This window comes from Glycine max, chromosome 5, assembly GCF_000004515.6.
Source record: "Glycine max cultivar Williams 82 chromosome 5, Glycine_max_v4.0, whole genome shotgun sequence".
Lineage (NCBI taxonomy): Eukaryota > Viridiplantae > Streptophyta > Magnoliopsida > Fabales > Fabaceae > Glycine > Glycine max.
Window position 1 is genome coordinate 5,406,806 of NC_038241.2, and position 18,639 is coordinate 5,425,444.

At 29.5% G+C, this 18,639-nt stretch overlaps 1 protein-coding gene across 1 annotated transcript; it reads left to right on the top strand.

The window, feature by feature from the left end:
* Positions 1 to 11,421: 11,421 nt before the first annotated feature.
* On the top strand, positions 11,422 to 12,678 carry LOC100798361 (14 kDa proline-rich protein DC2.15). Its single transcript, XM_003525762.5, has one exon. It carries the CDS (start codon positions 11,855 to 11,857, stop codon positions 12,371 to 12,373), a length of 519 nt encoding a protein of 172 aa, XP_003525810.1. The 5' UTR covers positions 11,422 to 11,854; the 3' UTR covers positions 12,374 to 12,678.
* Positions 12,679 to 18,639: the final 5,961 nt, after the last annotated feature.

Genomic DNA, 18,639 nt, shown 5'->3' on the forward strand with positions numbered 1-18,639 from the left:
ATTTGGTGCACTTGTCAATGAGTTAACAATACCCATGAGAGACAATGAACACATCAAGTCTCTTGACCATTGTCTTGGTGATTTATTCATCACATAAAGAGACCTCTTCAATATACATATAGAATTTTCCTTTCCGTTAACCTTAAACCTTTAGGTTATTGCATCAAAATGTCTTCCTCCAGTCCAGTCATCCATGGAGAAAGGAAGTTTTGACATCAAGTTGCCCTAATTCCATGTCTAGAGGCTTCACTAGGGCCAACAAAACACGCATGGAGGTGTGTCGAATTATTTGAGAAAAGATCTCGTTGTAGTTCACTCCTTCCTTCTGATTGTAGCCCTTTGCTATCAAACGTGCTTTATAACAAATGACTTCTTTAGTGGATGACCCAAATTTCTTCTTAAAGATCCACTTGTACCCCACTACCTGTCTACCTTCAAATAGCTCAACTAAATCCCAGGTTTGGTTTTTAAGAAGGGATTACATCTCTTCATTCATAGCCATCGCCCATTTTTCAGCTTCAGAATAGGAAATTTCTTCCTGATAAGTGGTTGGTTTGAATGAATCGATTTCTTCTACTACCTATAGCGCATAAGACACTACATCAGAGCCATATCTTTCATAAGCTTTAATTTGCCTTTGTGACTTTTAGGGTGCTATGGTTTTGAGCTACTTCAGATGGTTTTGACTTGTCCAATCAGTCCCCTCAAATGGTGTTGAATTCTGATTTTGAGGGTGCATTTGAAGATCATAATCAGTCTCATTAGATGCTTCAAACTGCTTTTGATCACTAATGTTTTTAATTGTGGAGCTCTCAAACTCCACCTACTCAATGATATCCTCAGTCTTGTCCAAATCTTCATCAAATTTAGTATACAACATAGAGAGTTCGTCAAAGACAACATTTCTATTCAGAATGACCTTTCTTTTAGATAGGAACCAGACTCAAAATTCTTTGACTCCATCTCCATAACCCATAAATAATCCTTTCTTAGCTTCGGGCTCTAACTTACCTTCACTTATGTGATAATATGTCAGACATCCAAACACCTTTAGTATTGAGTATTCAGGTGGTTTGTTAGACCATACCTCAATAGGGGTCTTAAAGTCTATGGCAGTGGACGATGAGTGATTCACGAGATAGCATGTTGTGTTGACTGCCTCAGCCCAGAAACTCCTATTCAATCCTGAATTGGATAACATGCATATGACCATTTCCAACAAGGTCATGTTCATTCTTTCAAATACTTCATTTTGTTGTGGAGTATAGCGTATGATATGATGTCTTGTTATGCCTTTATCTATACAAAATTCGTTGAATTCAGTAGAACATAATTCTGAGTCATTGTTAGTCCTAAGATACTTTACTTTCTTGCTTGTTTGATTGTTCATAAGAATCGTCCAATGCTTGAAAATTTGAAAGCTTTGGATTTTTGCTTCATCATGAATACCCATGTCATCCTAGAGTAATCATCAATGATGGAGAGAAAATACCTTGTCCCTCCCAATCATGAAACTCTCGAAGGCCCTTAGCAATCAAAATGAACGTAGCCTTTTGTTGTGTTCACAACCTTTGGGAACTTCATCTAATGCCACTTCCCATAGACATAGTGCTCACAAAATTAAAGAGGCTCCACCTTGTGATTCCCAAGTAAGTCTCGCTTGCTTAGAATATCTAAACCCTTTTTCACTCAAGTGGCCCAGGCGCAGATGCCATAGAGAATTATCAAATGACCCATTGGACGCATGACTTCCAAATTATGAAACATCATAGGCAGAGTCTGTCACAATGGACCCCTGAACGATGTAGAAAATTTCCTTGCTTGGTTCCCTGAATTATCATAGACTTTCCTTTCCCTCTAATCTGCATAACTCCACCTTCAACCTAGCAAGAAAAACCTTTCAAATCCATGGCACCCACGGATACAAGATTTTTCTTAAGCTTTGGAAAGTGACAAAATTTAATTAAGGTTCTAATAAACCATCATGCATTCTGATTTATATAGAACCATTACCTACAGACTTACAAGGAACATCATTACCCATGAAGATGTTACCACCAAACTTCTTGTCATATGTCATAAACCAATGTTTGTGTGAACACCTATGATAAGAACAATATGAGTCCAATACCCATTGTCCAAAATGTTGTTGTAGTTGTTCACCAACAACCAGAACCAAATCACTTTTGGATGAGGAGTACGTCATTCTAAACAAGAGCAACAATAGAACTTTTCTTTGCTTTCTTTGGACAATCTTACTTCCAATGACTCAGTTCTTTGTAGTAATTGTATATATCCTTAGGATCAATTTTTTTCTTCTTGTCATCTTTGTCTTTCTTCTTCTTCTTCTTCTTCTTCTTCTTCTTCTTCTTCTTCTTCTTCCCTTTAGCAAAATCAGTCACTAATAATCCAAACGCAGAGGCTTTATCACCATTCCCAAACACCTTTAGTTGAAGCTCTCTAGAATAGAGATTGTACTTGACTTCTTCAAGCGTAATGGAGTCCTTGCCTATACTAAAAGAACTCACAAAATTCTCATAGGAAGGAGGAAGATAGATTAACAAAATCAATGCCAAATCTTCATCTTCCATCTTGACATCAATGTCGCATAGCTCCATCCAGGACAAAGTTTAGCTCATCAAGATGTTCCTTTAGTGACATACTTTCACTCATTCAGAGGCCAAACAAAGGTCATTTTAGAAGCAAGTTATTGCAGATTGATTTCGTCATGAAGAGTTTTTCCACTTTGATCAAAAGGCCAATACTTGTTATTTCTTCAAAAACTTCTTGAAAAAACCTCATCATATATAGATAAGAGAATTAATGAATGTGTTTTTTCTTCTTGTAACTCAAGCATTGACTTATCAATCTTCGACAATTGATAGGAGAAAGGAGCCCAAATGATATATTTTTTCAACAAGGCTCGCATCTTAATGCACCAAAGGTTGAAGCTATTATTCCCTGTGAATTTCTCAATCTTGATTGTGTTGACCATTCTCTCCAATAGAATCTGGACGCAACATAAACAAATAACAAACAGATTGGCTAGTCACTGATGACTTGATCTACCATGAAACAAATGTAGAACTGATCTTGAACTAAAGCTCTAGATATCAATTTGTTGGAAGATTTGAGAAATTCTATTCAAATAGGGAAACTCATATGATAGAAGTAAAAGACAGATATCATGTAAAATTATTAAGTTTAATATGAATAACAAAATTTACAATGAATGGGTTCAAAACACTCTCAAGCTCTTAGAACCCATAATATAAAGTTCCTTATAAAGGAGACAACAACTAAATATCTAACCGAAAATGGTTACAAAAGAAAACATAATACAATTATAGTTACAACACAACTTATGTTAATGAACTATCAGATTGGACGCTCCACCAGATTATAAGAGAATGAACGACCAATACAGAAGACAAGAATACTATACTAGACAACCAAAATTGTTGTTCATCCTATCTCTATCGTTCATCGTCCCACAATCAACATAAAGCACTAGCGGATAATAAAAAAGAATAGATGATAAGGTTCTTTAAACATATTGTTAAATGTTTGATTGGATAAAACTTTGTTGAGATTGAAACCCACTTTGCAATCTTTATACTTCAAAAGAAATTAGTTTTCCACTATCGATTAGTGATATCCTTAGTGAAAATGAAAAAAATAAAATAAAAAGAATTAATAGATGTCCGTATAAAAATTATATGTATAATACAATCTCGTCTTAAAAAAATAAATTTTCAAATAGCTATAAATTAGGTCCTATTTGATAATTATTTTTAAAACTATTTTTGTTTTCAAAAATTCAAAAATAAAATATTTTGACTAGACTCTTTTTAAAAATTAATTTTCAAAATAGGCTGTTTCTCGTTTTTCAAATTTAGAAAAGGAAATATGTTGCGCTTATATTTATATGGAAACAAGGAGCCAATTTGATTAATTATGATAATAGACCTTATTTTATTAATTAAATTATAATTGTACTTATCTTAAATATTATGTTGTGTTTTTTTAAACAATTTATTTACAACAAGTTTGAAGTAACTCGAGTCCTATTCTTACTATAGCAAAAATATGGATATATCGATTTTTTTATTTCTGAAAATAATGAGAACAAAGTTAAAATACAATCAAATGATATTTCTATTTTTATGTTTTCAAAATAAATTTACCATGTATTTTTTTATCTATAAATTAAAACTGTTTTAAAAAAAATACTTATCAAACATTTTTTTTTCTTCTTCTTATTTTGTTTTGAAAAACAGTTAATCAAAACTATTTTATAAAACATTTTTAAAAATAAAAAATCAAAATTCAATTTACAAGCTGGCCCTTAGACTCTACGAAGCTGAATGAAAAATATCCTTGTAGACATAAACTTGACAAAGAAACAAAAAAGAGAGACAAAAAGAGAACTCTCCATTTGTGATACCAAGTGCTGCTTCATCTTCAAGTTAATTGGTGGGGTTTGGATTGAAAATTTGTAATCATTAATTTCTAACATCTTTTTTATGCTTCGACATTTTAATCATGTGTTTTTGATCGAGAATGGGAAACAATAAATGGTTCCTACAGTTACATATCTCGTTATAAATGGATAACCATGTATGTGAGTGTTAAAAAGTATCGGTTTTGGGTTCTTTTTCAAACTATTTATTAAAATGAGACTGTTTTTAAATTATTTATTGAGGAAGTCTGTTTTTACTTGTATTGCGTCAAAGACAGAGGTGTAATTCAACGGAGAGCTGACATATGGCATTGAACGGTTGTGCCAAAAGTTTTGCGCAATAAGTTGTTACAACTGCAATAACGCAACCACTTTTGGATAGGTTATGTCAGCGTAAACACGCTATGTCAGCGTGTGTTGTTACAGTTGCAGTGGCGCAACCACTCTTGATTTTATTTTTTTCTAGATCTTCAAACTCGGTTTTATTTAATGGACGTTTCTATATAGTATTTATGTCCTCAGAAGATAAAATGTTCTTATTAGGGTGTGAGCCCCGTTTGTTAAAAAAAAGTTATTTAAGTGTTATAACTATTATAATGTGTCCCTCAAATATCAATTACTGTTGTACTGTAAAATTGTTCACGCGGTTTAAGGATAAAAAAGAAAATCATCACCTAACCCCCGTAACTTCTCTTGCAATTTGGAAATTAAAATCTCTATTTTTCTTCTATGCGTCCCACACGTATCTTTGTAGAATGAAATCTAGATTAAAAATTACTAATTGATTAAACTAATGGATATTCATTCCACATTAACAACATGAGTACTGCTATTTAGCACAAACAACCTCTACACGAATAGCACGAAAGTAGCCTTCAATGGTTTGAATTTTTTTTAAAACAAATATTGATTGAATAATTGAGAAAATAGTGACAAAAAAATTTTGATCCAGTCACGGAATTATTAGTGTACGTAGTTAAATGATATTAGTGTATATATTATTCATTTCACTTAAAATCAAGAGAATTTCAACAAGTAATTAATGTATTGAAGTTACAATATAATTATCTGATAGTATTTAAGTTTTATCTTTGATGTAAGTAATTTTTTACCACATGTTGCTTATTTTTCACCACATGTTGTTTTTATTTGTATTGCGTCAAAGACAGAGGTGTAATTCAACGGGGAGCTGACATATGGCATTGAACTGTTGTGCCAAAAGCTTTGCGCAATAGGTTGTTACAGCTGCAATGACGCAACCACTTTTGGATAGGTTATGTAAGCGTAAACACGCTATGTCAACGTGTGCTGTTACAGCTGCAGTGGCGCAACCACTCTTGATTTTATTTTTTTCTAGATCTTCACACTCGGTTTTATTTAATGGACGTTTCTATATAGTATTTATGTCCTCAGAAGATAAAATGTTCTTAATAGGGTGTGAGCCCCGTTTGTTAAAAAAAAAAGTTATTTAAGTGTTATAACTATTATAATGTGTCCCTCAAATATCAATTACTGTTGTACTGTAAAATTGTTCACGCGGTTTGAAGGATAAAAAAGAAAATCATCACCTAACCCGCGTAACTTCTCTTGCAATTTGGAAATTAAAATCTCTATTTTTCTTCTATGCGTCCCACACGTATCTTTGTAGAATGAAATCTAGATTAAAAATTACTAATTGATTAAACTAATGGATATTCATTCCACATTAACAACATGAGTACTGCTATTTAGCACAAACAACCACTACACGAATAGCACGAAAGTAGCCTTCAATGGTTTGAATTTTTTTTAAAACAAATATTGATTGAATAATTAAGAAAATAGTGACAAAATTTTTTTGATCCAGTCACGGAATTATTAGTGTACGTAGTTAAATGATATTAGTGTATATATTATTCATTTCACTTAAAATCAAGAGAATTTCAACAAGTAATTAATGTATTGAAGTTACAATATAATTATCTGATAGTATTTAAGTTTTATCTTTGATGTAAGTAATTTTTTACCACATGTTGCTTATTTTTAGGTTGAATTCTAAATTATGAGATGTCTTAATTTCCTTTGATGAAACCGAGTGCGAAGATCTAGAAAAAATAAAATCAAAAGTGATTGCGCCAATGCAGTTGTAGCAACACACGCTGACATAGTTTATCCAAAAGTGATTGTGTCATTGCAGCTGTAACAACTCATTGTGCAAAGCTTTTGGCACAATAACTCAATACCACATGTTAACTCCCCTTTGAATTGCGTCTCTGTCTTTGACACAATGTAAATAAAAACAAATTCCCTTAGTAAATAATTTGAAAACAGTTCCCTCTTGATAAATAATTTGAAAAAAGACCCCAAAATAATGTTTTTGCCTAACTTTTAGTTTATTCTTGAAATGCAAGAAAAATTTATGGGACCCTTTAAGCTTGTTAACTTTTAATTAGTGGTTTCTCTCCGATACATTATTAGATCAAAGATGGCGCTGCCGACTTATCCAGGTTGGTTGTCAACCTATCTTTCACCATCGGTGGAAAACTTCAAACAATGATCAGTTCCTTCTTTGAAAAGCGTGTAGACACGCTTTGGTGGAAAAGATACAAACCCAATTAGAATTCGTGCAATTGATTAAGCATGGCGGTTGGTGATTCAAATCAAATTATATTCATTCTTATATTTTAAGCAACTTATATATTAAATATATTTTTCTTTAATTTTTTGTAATGTTGTGAACTAAGAGTATTCTTCAATAGGGAATTAAAAATTAATTCTTTTGAAGTATTAAGATTCATTTTAAATGACGATCTTTTTGAAATAAATGTTTTTTTATAGTATATACAGACCTGAGGATTGAATGTATGATCATGTATATTTTAAGAGATAATGTTATTTTTCAACTATGTCATATATTATGTTAGTATAATTTTTTTAACTATTGGTTAAATTATAAATATATATTATTTAGATTATTTGTATTAAATATTGTAAAAAAAGAATGAAAAGAAGAATAAAATCAAATATTTCATACTTTTTTTTATCTAGTTCATACTTTTTTTGGTAAAAAAATATTTCATATTTTTATATATCTTAAAAATATTATCATGTTAATTTCAATATAAATGAATAAAGTATATATATATATATATATATATATATATATATATATATAATATTTTTGGATTGAATTAAAATTTTGTAAATATAATTTATATAAAATAAAAAATTTAATCCAATGAATTTTGAAATAAAATTTTTTAATTAAATGTTATTGAACGATATAATTTATTTTCTCCCATATAAAAGGAGGGATGGTATTACTTATACTTATTTTTATATCTTAAATAATTTTGTATAAAGCACCAAAGGAATCTAATTTAATTTTTAAAGAATGTATGTAGGTTATTGTAAATTTCTTGGTATCAAATTCAATAATTGAATATTTATATTCAATTATTTATACTTTAATTTATATTTATATATACTAGCTAAATTGAATATTTTTTATTTATATATACTAGCTAAATTATTTGTATCAAATCTTCTAAAAATTAAAATATAATAAGAAGATAATCAAATTATATTTTTATATACTTTAAAAATAAATATTATGTTAATTTTGATCTGCATAAATTAAATAACTTATAATTTTAATTAATCTAAAATTACTTAAATATTATTTATATGAAAGAAAATTTTAATGTAACATATATTGGGATAAAAAATTTCTAATTGAAAATTACTTATTGATGTAAGAGTAAACAAAACTCATATTTGTTTAAGTTTATCACTCCTCTTTCTCTCTAAGAAAGAATCAAATTATACTATAATCAATGAAGTTTAACACATTTAATAGATAGTCTAAAAAACATACTTGATAGATAGTTAGGTTCTTCAATCATGTTGTCAAGGATTCTATTTCTGACCTTGTGAATTGAATTTTTTTTGTTAGAAGTGACAAAACTTAATTCAGTAATCACTATGTCTTAAAATGATTCCTTGACTATTGAGAAATATCTTTGGCATAAGAAAAAAAAATACACTACTATTATTTTTTTTTTGTTACATCAACTTATTTGATTTTTTTCTTTCAAAATTGAACTAAAATTATATAATCCATGTGCGAATTCTTATTTTTGTATACTTTAAAGTATATATTACATTAAGTTCCATGTATACCAATCTATTAAATAATTTTAAATAAACATAAAATTTTGTAGTTGTGCTCTATCCATAGGATAACAAAAAATAATCCAGTGACAGACTTTAATTTAAAATTATCAAATAAAAGTTATTAAATAATGAATAGTAGTAATTAGTATAATTATGTATCTTAATTTAACTTGAACTTATTGAAAAGAAAAATACCCATGCAGCACACTCTTCGATTCATATTCGTCCAGATGTGTGTGAGCTTGTAGTGGAACCCACTTTAGTTAAACCAAGCCCGTGACTATAATCTGAAAGTGCTTCTTTGAATGATAATCGCTATTATATTATAAAAAAATTAGCCTACTAGAAGAACTTCCATGTGAACTTGCCCATTGCCCGAACGCGTGGAAATCGTTATTATTTTCTCGTAATAGTAATTAGCAGTCTCGATCACAGGCTAATCTTGATTGGATTTATTTTAACAAAACCTCAAGTCAATAATTGTATATTTATCCGGAAAGGATATATAAGGGTTTTTTGTTTGATTTTTTTTATTTTTATTTTTGTTGAAAATAGAAAATGATGATAAAAATATGTCTGGTTGGATTTCTGTTTTTATTTTCAGTGAAAATATTTTCTTAAATGAACCAAAAATTAAAAATAATAAAATCTCATTTTCAGTTAAAATTAAGAATCTCATTTTGGATAAAATGAAAACATGGTGATAAAAAATGTAATTTTAAACAAATCTAAAAATATATTTTCTTTTAAAAATGCATTTTCAGTGTTTTTATTTTTTGAAAACAATAAATAAGACTTCAAATCAAAAATATTTTTAAAATTCTAATCTTTTAAAAATAAAAACAATTTTCAAAAAATAAAATAAAAACAAAAAATATAAATATAAATCAAACACATCCTAATTATCCTGCTTCACCAATTCCTATATATAAAAACGTATGGAACATCAAATTAATCAACGCAGGGCATGATCATCATTAGTGTGGGCCTAATAGTGAGAAGTCTGGGTAATTTGTTTTAGGTCTTTACATTGTTGCTGTCATTCTAACAGAAAATAAAAATAAAATCAATGCACGGACACAAATTACGAAGACTTCGGGGAATCGGGGCTTCAGCGTGCAGGTATCTGGTAACTTAATATTCTAGGCTCCTAATAATTAAGGCTTCTCTTGTTTTCTTTTCAACCTTAAGATTTTTCTGAGTGGTAAAAAAGAAACAAATAAAACAGAAGATAGATGAAAATAAGAAAAGGATAAATAAAAATAGGTGAAAAATAAAATAGATTTATGGTTGTTTGATTTAAGAGAAATAAAATAAAATAAGAAAAAGAATAAAAACACAAGATAATCCATTGTCTTAATTTTATGACGTACGATTGATTGTTGAACTATGAGAATCCATCATGAATTAACTTTGACAATAAACTATTTTAGTTTTTCCACACATTTGATTATGAATGAAAAGAATCAATTATTTTCAATAAAAAAAACTTGATTATTGTTCGTTGCCGTCCGATTTTATGAAAAAAATAAAATAAAAAAGACTCACTTTTTATTTATTTATTTATTTCTCTCACCATTTCTCCTCTACTAAATACACCCTACGTTTTATTTCTCAAATATTTTTTATCCTTCTTCTCTATTTTCCCACCATTTTATGCTATCAAACGAAGCTTTATGACGCATATGTAAACAAATTGTTAAGAACAAAAAAGTAATGTAGGTATTGAAATTACGTTTTACGTTTCCACCTCCCAAGTTTCTGATTACAATAGTTCATGAGATTGATTATATACTGCCTATCTTGAAAGCAACTGCAGAAGGATGTCAATCAGAACCAAAAAGATTTGACTAAATTAAATTTTAATATTTCCAATAGGGATACTAAATCACAAGGGAACGGGAAATGGAAAAAGTAGGGTGTATGGAAAATAGGGTGGAAGGAAGAGTAAAACAAAGATAGATAAAATAAATAATGTGATACAATTATATATATATATATATATATATATATATATATATATATATATATATATATATATATATATATATATATATCGATAATAATGGTAAAGAAAACAATCTTGTATTCTTATTTTAAACTATATAAGTTTAATGGTTATACATTGCTATTATAAAGTAATTATATTGTCTTTGTCATTAAATCATGAAATTATTATTGATGACTCTTAAAGGGATTATGATACCAGTTTTACTTATTCCTTTGGTCAATGATTGGCGAATCCAGCTTCTTGTATTTTGGGATAGTCTGCCTGCGCTCTAAGTGTTGGTAATAGTTACTCTGGAACTGGAAGTGCATCTCGAAATTATAGGCTCCTGGATGGTTTGGTGGTGGGCGGATATATTGGAAACTATACTTTGGCATTGCTGTTATATTAGGCTTGTAATAGGATCAGATGAAGTTTTAACAATGGGGAACTGGCATTGAATTGTTTTGGGTCTTCGATCTGTCCTGCTTTCTGTGGTTATTTGTATTTTTTACTCGTGTCTTAAATACTTCCTAATCATTGCTGAACTGGTCATTTGTAATGGGTACTTCTGGTACCCTCTATATTATATATATAATCTCACTTTTTGTTTGTCAAATTAAAAAAAAAAATCATATGTATATTAGATTGCGATTAATTCACGATATAAAATTATTTTAATAATTTACACTAGTATAGTCTATTTTCTCAATATGATTATTAACAAAAACCTTTTTTTGAGAGGTTAAGTTTAACCATAGTTACAACTTAATAGTCTTTATGTTTTACCGTTCCAAGCTCTACCAAGCCATGTTTAACCAAAAGTAACAAATCTTAGTTTCTCACATAACGTACAGTTCATGGAATGTATGTCAAACTCCATCCAATGCCAAAACAAACACGCTATTAGATGTGCGACCCTACCTCACCTTACAAACATGTACAAAACCTAATTCAAGGGTTTCTTTGCCAGCTAAAACTCATTTTAGTACATGGTTATTGCTTCATTAACATAGGTTCTCTCAAATCCGTTAAACTATTTCAATAACTATTACTCCGATGGCCATTTTCTTAAACAATTTACCCCACTTGCATTCCAAAACCCTATATAAACCACCATTCACTGCCAATAACTCCCATCCCCAGAAACACTCTTTCTCTTAAGCTCTCGTAGTTAAATCTGCGAGCCATTAGTTGAAGAAAACAAAAAAAAAAAAAAACAAAACAAAACAAAAACACTAGGGTTTAAGATGGGTTCCAAAACTCGCTCTTCCCTTGCTATTTTCCTAACAGTCAACATTCTCTTCTTTGCCCTTGTCTCTGCCTGCGGGACATGCCCTAGCCCAACGCCAAGGCATAAGCACAAGCCTGTTAAGCCAAGCCCTTCAGGTGGCTCAGGTGGCTCAGGAGGTTCAGGTGGTTCAGGAGGTTCTGGTGGCTCAGGTGGTTCAGGAGGTTCTGGAGGCTCAGGTGGTTCAGGAGGTTCTGGTGGTTCTGGAGGTTCCGGTGCGTCTTGCCCTCGTGATGCACTCAAACTAGGAGTGTGTGCCAATGTGCTAAACGGGTTGTTGAACGTGACTTTGGGTCAACCACCAGTTACCCCATGCTGTTCCCTTCTCAATGGTCTCGTTGATCTTGAAGCTGCAGTGTGCCTTTGCACTGCCCTAAAAGCAAACATTTTGGGCATCAACCTCAACCTTCCAATCTCACTCAGCTTACTTCTCAATGTTTGCTCAAGGAACGCCCCACGTGATTTCCAATGTGCCTAAATCATGGCCTATGCTATGCACAAGTTGCTTCAATACGTGTTTGCTAGCTAGTTCTGGCTTTCTGTTGTCTCTTTTATTTTATAAATTTCATTGCTCATGAGTCATGATGCGATTCTTGTACGTGCATGGATGGTTAACTTCTCGTTATTCTGTCGCTTTAATTGGTGTTTGTTTTTATTTAACAAAGTGTCAAATTAAATAAATTCCCGATGCTTTCTTATGCAAAAGCAAAAGGAATCAAAGATGATACTAGTGTTATTTATTTGACAGATAAATGATTAATGTTGCGAACAATTTTTAATTTTTATTTCTGTCTCTTTTCGTTTTGTCTTTTTGGTGAGCGAGAGCATAGGCTGATCAGGAAATTAATTTATTTTTCCCTTTCTAACTTCTGTCCAATGCCTGACTTGCTTGAGGAAAACAAATTCAAGAAAAGAATAAAATCTAAAGCTAACATGCACAGGCATCAACGCTGTAATCAGCCCGTGACTATTGTACTATATCACATCACGTGCAAGCACTATTAATTTTTTCATTTTAAAAAAACGAATATATAATTAGCTAATTAAACCGAACCAAAATGATTGGTTTACGGCTTTAGGCCAACTCGTTTATTTGAAATATACATTGAATATATAAATCATTCGCTCTCAATTTAAGAAATGAAGCACATGCATCTTAGTTTTGTTACCGACCAGTTTATTAGCCATAGTATATTTGCTTGCACAAATTCCAGAATCCAGAGGTACATTAAGTAAGAACTAAGAAGCAATGATTTCTTGCTTTTGGAGTTTTGGTCCAATGCACGTTTCATGATGCATAAATGAACACACACACACTTAAGTTCATCCCGTGTTAGGAGGAAAGAAGTTGGGGATATTAAAATTAGGTAGAATGGTTCATATAATTTGCCATTCAAATGTACGATTGCAAACCCAGGCCGGCCCTGGAACTTGATTGAAGGAGCAATGACACAAGGCCCATGACATGACTTAGAGGGGTCCAATTTTTTTAGAAAAATATATAGGTATATAGTAATTAAATAATCTATATTATCTTCATAAATAGATTAAAATTATTTTTTGATTTTATATTATTTAAATTAAAATATGACAAGTGATTAAAAAGCATTTTTCTTTTAGTTATTTTTTTCTTCTATTGGTTTTATTCAAAATCCAATGTTAAATCAATTTCTAATTAATGGTGACATATCAACATGTAATAGATTTTTAATAACAGACGTGTTGTTTTTTTTTCCAACAAAATGATGAACATAAATATACCTAAGTTTTAATTCAAAATAATGATATTTTTATATAATAGGTGATAGGGATAGAGCAAAACACTTTTTTTAGAAGCCACATATAAAATAAATTATAATTTTAAAACTAATATATTAAATTTAACCAACAACTAAAATAATCATAATAATTGGTCACATACCATAAAAATCATATTTATATAAATCAAACAAAAGATACAAGACTATAGAATTGTATTTGAAGAAAATATATTTAGTTTATAAAATTCATAATAACCATTCTAATGATAGAAAATATTTATTTTATTTAGATATCATGGTTAAAATTTTAAAAGTATAATTTGAAGAAAATATATTTTATTAAAAAGAAATTTATTTTTTAAATTAAGAAAATAAGAATAATATATTCTATGCTTCAAACAATGAAATAATATTTCTTTATTTTTCATTTAAAATATTTAGGAAAAAATAGACAGACCTTAAATATTATTGAAAATGATGGTTGTATATTATTTGGGAGGTGTATCATCTTCGGTGGAGAACATATGAAGAGGAGAGACAGACAATGTAAAATCTGATATCAAAATGTGATAAAAAAGAAAGGAAAAAATTAGAGAAGTTATGGCAAAAAATTGTATAATATCAACATAAAAAAATTATATATGTATATTTGCTTTCTTTTAGGGATGTCTTTATATACAAATGTTTGTGTATGAATAATTTTTTTTTTTGAATTTGTAAATTAAAAGATAGATGATAATATGAGTAAATTGAATAAAAAATGATATATAATTATTTTTTTAGATTTATTAAAATAATGTTATTTACTTAATGTAATAAAATATACTATTTTAATAAAATTACGTATTTATTTTTTATGGAATATATATTTATATTTTGTAATATTTATATATAGTAAGCGTTCCTTTTTTATTATTCTGTCTTGCACCTTAAAATGTCAAAATCGACCCCGTGCATACTTGTAACCATTTTGCCACTTAGTGTATTTTTTTTTTTTCTTTTCGTATCTCTTGCACCGTGGCACATAAGAAATAAATAAATAATAAACAAAGTTATTCCACAATACACATCTATTACTTTGTTGTGTAAACCGTATTGCACATTGGTTTAACTATTTAATTTTATTGTGAAGAGAAGTAGTACATGATGTACATTGGATATTAAGGTTTATGGCAACACTGCAACAGGCTTTCCGATTTTCGAAGTTCAATAATTTCCATACAAATATATTTAATTATAAATACACTATTGGGAATCTATAATGGTACATTATTAAACATAAACCTATAATCGTGCGCGTGCATTCAAAATGACTTTGAGCGTAATTTTCATTTATTTAGTTTTAAAGCTCCTTTAAAATTAAAATTATTCGATAATTTTTTTATAAAAAAATTATTATAAACTAACTGTCACATTCAATAGACGAATATGTTTTTAAAAATAAAAAATATTACTTTGTAAAATTAATTTAATCAACATAACTTTATTTAATGACAATAAAAATACATAAAATGAGCATTACCGTTCGACTAATCAAATTCATTTCAAACAAATATTCTTTATTGTCATTCTTTTCTATAACAAATATTTTCTAGGTAACTTCTGACAAAATAATCTCTCCCTCATATTGATAAACTCAAGTATTATTTGATCATAAAATTATTATTCATTTTCTCAAACAAAAAAGGTTTGATGGATTACAAGTAGTCTATTCACAGAGTGAGTCTATGAAATTACAATACAAAAACAAGTAACTTTAATTAGCACAACAAAGGAACAAAGGAGTGTTCTTTTCTTTTTGTTTCAAAGCATAAGTCCAATGAGTATAAGGGTGTCCCTGTTCTATTGCTTGAATGCTTGTTAATTTCTTTAACTTGTCTCACAATTCTTCAACGCTTCAATCTTGAAATATATAAAATTCATCTGAGGGGACCATTGTGAGTGAGAACCCATTGATATTTTCCTATTATGAAACATGACACATGCTACTTTTGATGCGTCCATTTCCGGTGAAGAGAGAGAAGTGAGAAGGTATAGTCATTTTTCTGAGTAACGTTTCCTTATCTTCACAACTTATACAAAAATGATTTCAAGTAGAGGATATTCTCATCGGTGGTCATGTATATACTGTCTCAAGGCAAATACTTGAAATTTAAATGTTAAGGTATTTCAAAAGGTAGCAGAAATATTAGATGAAATTCTTAGAAGCTATCAACATAGATAAATTAGCACCTTTGGTGTACAACTTTTGGATGCAAAAAAAATCAAGTGAAAGTAGAAATAATAAGTGTAAGTTTTCTTAGTGTTTGGACGAAAGAAACATAGCACATAGGACCCTAGATAAAAACATTGGACCCAATTTAGTTACAACAAGTTGGACACTATATATAATTTGCAAAAATATTGGTCCGAGTCGTCCAGTTTTTTCACTTTGGACACATGTTCGATTAAAACATATTTTTCTTATAAGGTAAGGAATACAATACTTATACCGCCATTGAAGGTAAGAAAACCTATGACACTTAATAAATTTCATCCGTCATCAAAGTTTAATATTTTTATTGTCATTAAAATTATGATATTTTGAGGTGTTAGATATTTTTTATGTCTTTAGTTCTAAAAGGTCTAACGATAATAAAGATATTAAACTTTGATCGATGGACTAATTAGATTTATTAAGTGTTATAGGTTAACAATCATCCAATGATTACATAGATATTGTATTTCATACCTTAGACCCAAAAATTGTTTTAATTTAATGTGTTGAAGGTGACGAAATTGGACTCAATCCAATGTTTTCAAACATTATTATAAGTTTTACTAATATGTTTTTGTACCTTAAACATTTGCATTTTCTATTTTTATTCTCTTAACTAAATATCCCATCCTTAAACATTTTTCCTACTGTAAAATGTTTTAGTTAAATGATGATATGAGTTAATTGTGACGATAAAATTTATTTTTGTCCTTCAACTATTCGTATTTTTGTTTTAACTCCTTAATATTTACCGCACACTAACATAATAATCTCTAAATTTTATAGCGTACTATCATTATTATATGGTCCCAGTAAAAAAAAATAATCATTATCACGTGGTCCATAACGAAGCTAACGGCATAGACTTATATAACTAACCGATTTCAATTTTACATTTATCTAAATCCAAAAGAATAGCTACTAGTATAATAACTTCTTATAAATTCAAGGATTTTTTTGAAGTGATTAAAACCAGAGGAATTAATAGAGATATATCCTTTAACCTCTTATAATTAGTATCGTTAAACTTTAACCTCTTATAACCAAAAGCTTTTTGTTAATACTTAATAGACGAATTAATACAAGATCGTTTTCAGTTAATTGTTCATATAAAAATAAAAGTATACGCATTCATTTGACTATTATATTCAGTCCAATCTTTTGGGTTGTTATGGATGTCTTTTTGCGGTTGCTTTCAAGATAGGCAATATATATGCATGCAGTCAATCTCATGAACTATGGAGTATATTGTAATCAGGAATCATGGACAGGTGGAACATTAATTTCAGTACCTACATTACTTTTTTGTTCTCAACAATTTGTTTACATCTGCGTCATAAAATCTTAAGGGTTGAAAGAGAAACCACAGAAGCTACTTCGGAGCTAGCCTACAAAAGAAACCTGCACACTGAAGCCCAGAAAACTCCGTAATTTATTGCCCTGCGTTGATTTACTTAATGTTCTACGTTTATATATATATATCCGAGATCACAGCTTAATTAGACACTCCTTTCCAGTTGAATATACTATATATAATTATTGACTTGAAGTTTTCTTAAAGATAAACGCAATCCAAATTAGCCTGTGACCGCGACAGCTAATCACTACTAAAAGAAAATTAATGATTTCCACGGGTTTGGGGCAATGGCATGGTCACATGGAAATTCTTCTCCCAAGCTTTTTAATTTATATATACTACTATAATATAATAGCTAGCAATCATAGAAGCATTTACAGATTAGAGAGTCACGGACTTCGCTTAACAAAAGTGGGCTCCCCTACAAGCTCGCAATGTCAAACGGTTAATTAGGAATTGAATATGAAACACCTGTCTACTCTCCTGGCTATCTATCATGACTTGGATGATAGTTAGTATTCCCCAGTCCCCGCCATTTATATAGTCAAGGATAGAAAATGATGTAATTCTTTAGGATAACAAAATTGAAAATAATTTTTTTAAGATTTAAATATCTTTTTAATACCTATAAAATAGGCGATTTTACTTTTACTACTTAAATCATCATTTTTTTCAATTTCAGTACCTTACATATTTTTTGTGTTTGATTTTATTATTTTTAATTTAGTTAGAATTTGTGATCCTCTCCATTAATGGTAAAGTATAGAAAATGATGCTATTTTTTAGATACTAAAAAAATTGAAAATGTTTTTTCTTAATTTTTAAAGAAATGAGATGTTTTTCGACAAAAAAAAAAAAGCTTTCATTAGCGACAATTTTTGTTGGAAAAGTGTTGTGCATGATTCATGTTATGGGCGGACATGACTCATATGTTACGTGCAGGTTGATGTTGAAGCATAATGGGATGAAAGCATATTTGTTCTTTGTGCTTGACCCACCTATTATTGGGTTACCACGATGAGGGTTGGGGATACGGGGGCGTAGTCCTCCGACCTCCACAGTACAATAGATCGGTGATATTGTAATTATGTATCGTGGATTAATCTTTATAAACTGATATAATCCTATTTGTCAAATAAATAATATATATAGAAATAACACTCCGTTTTTTAGTATTGTATATACTTGTCAAACTTTGTTAAATCTTTCATTTTTGTGTGTGTTTACTTTGTTTTTAGAATTCTGATTCCTATTAATATTGCTGACAAAAAGTCATAACTTATATGTACCTATTTTCTGGTTGTGGATAATTTGTAAGAGTAATGATATATAAGTCATCATTAATTTTAAATGCATTGTTAATATATACT

What these genes read in the sequence shown, in the direction of transcription:
- LOC100798361 (XM_003525762.5), top strand. Translation starts at nt 11,855, where the DNA reads ATGGGTTCCAAAACTCGCTCTTCCCTTGCTATTTTCCTAACAGTCAAC.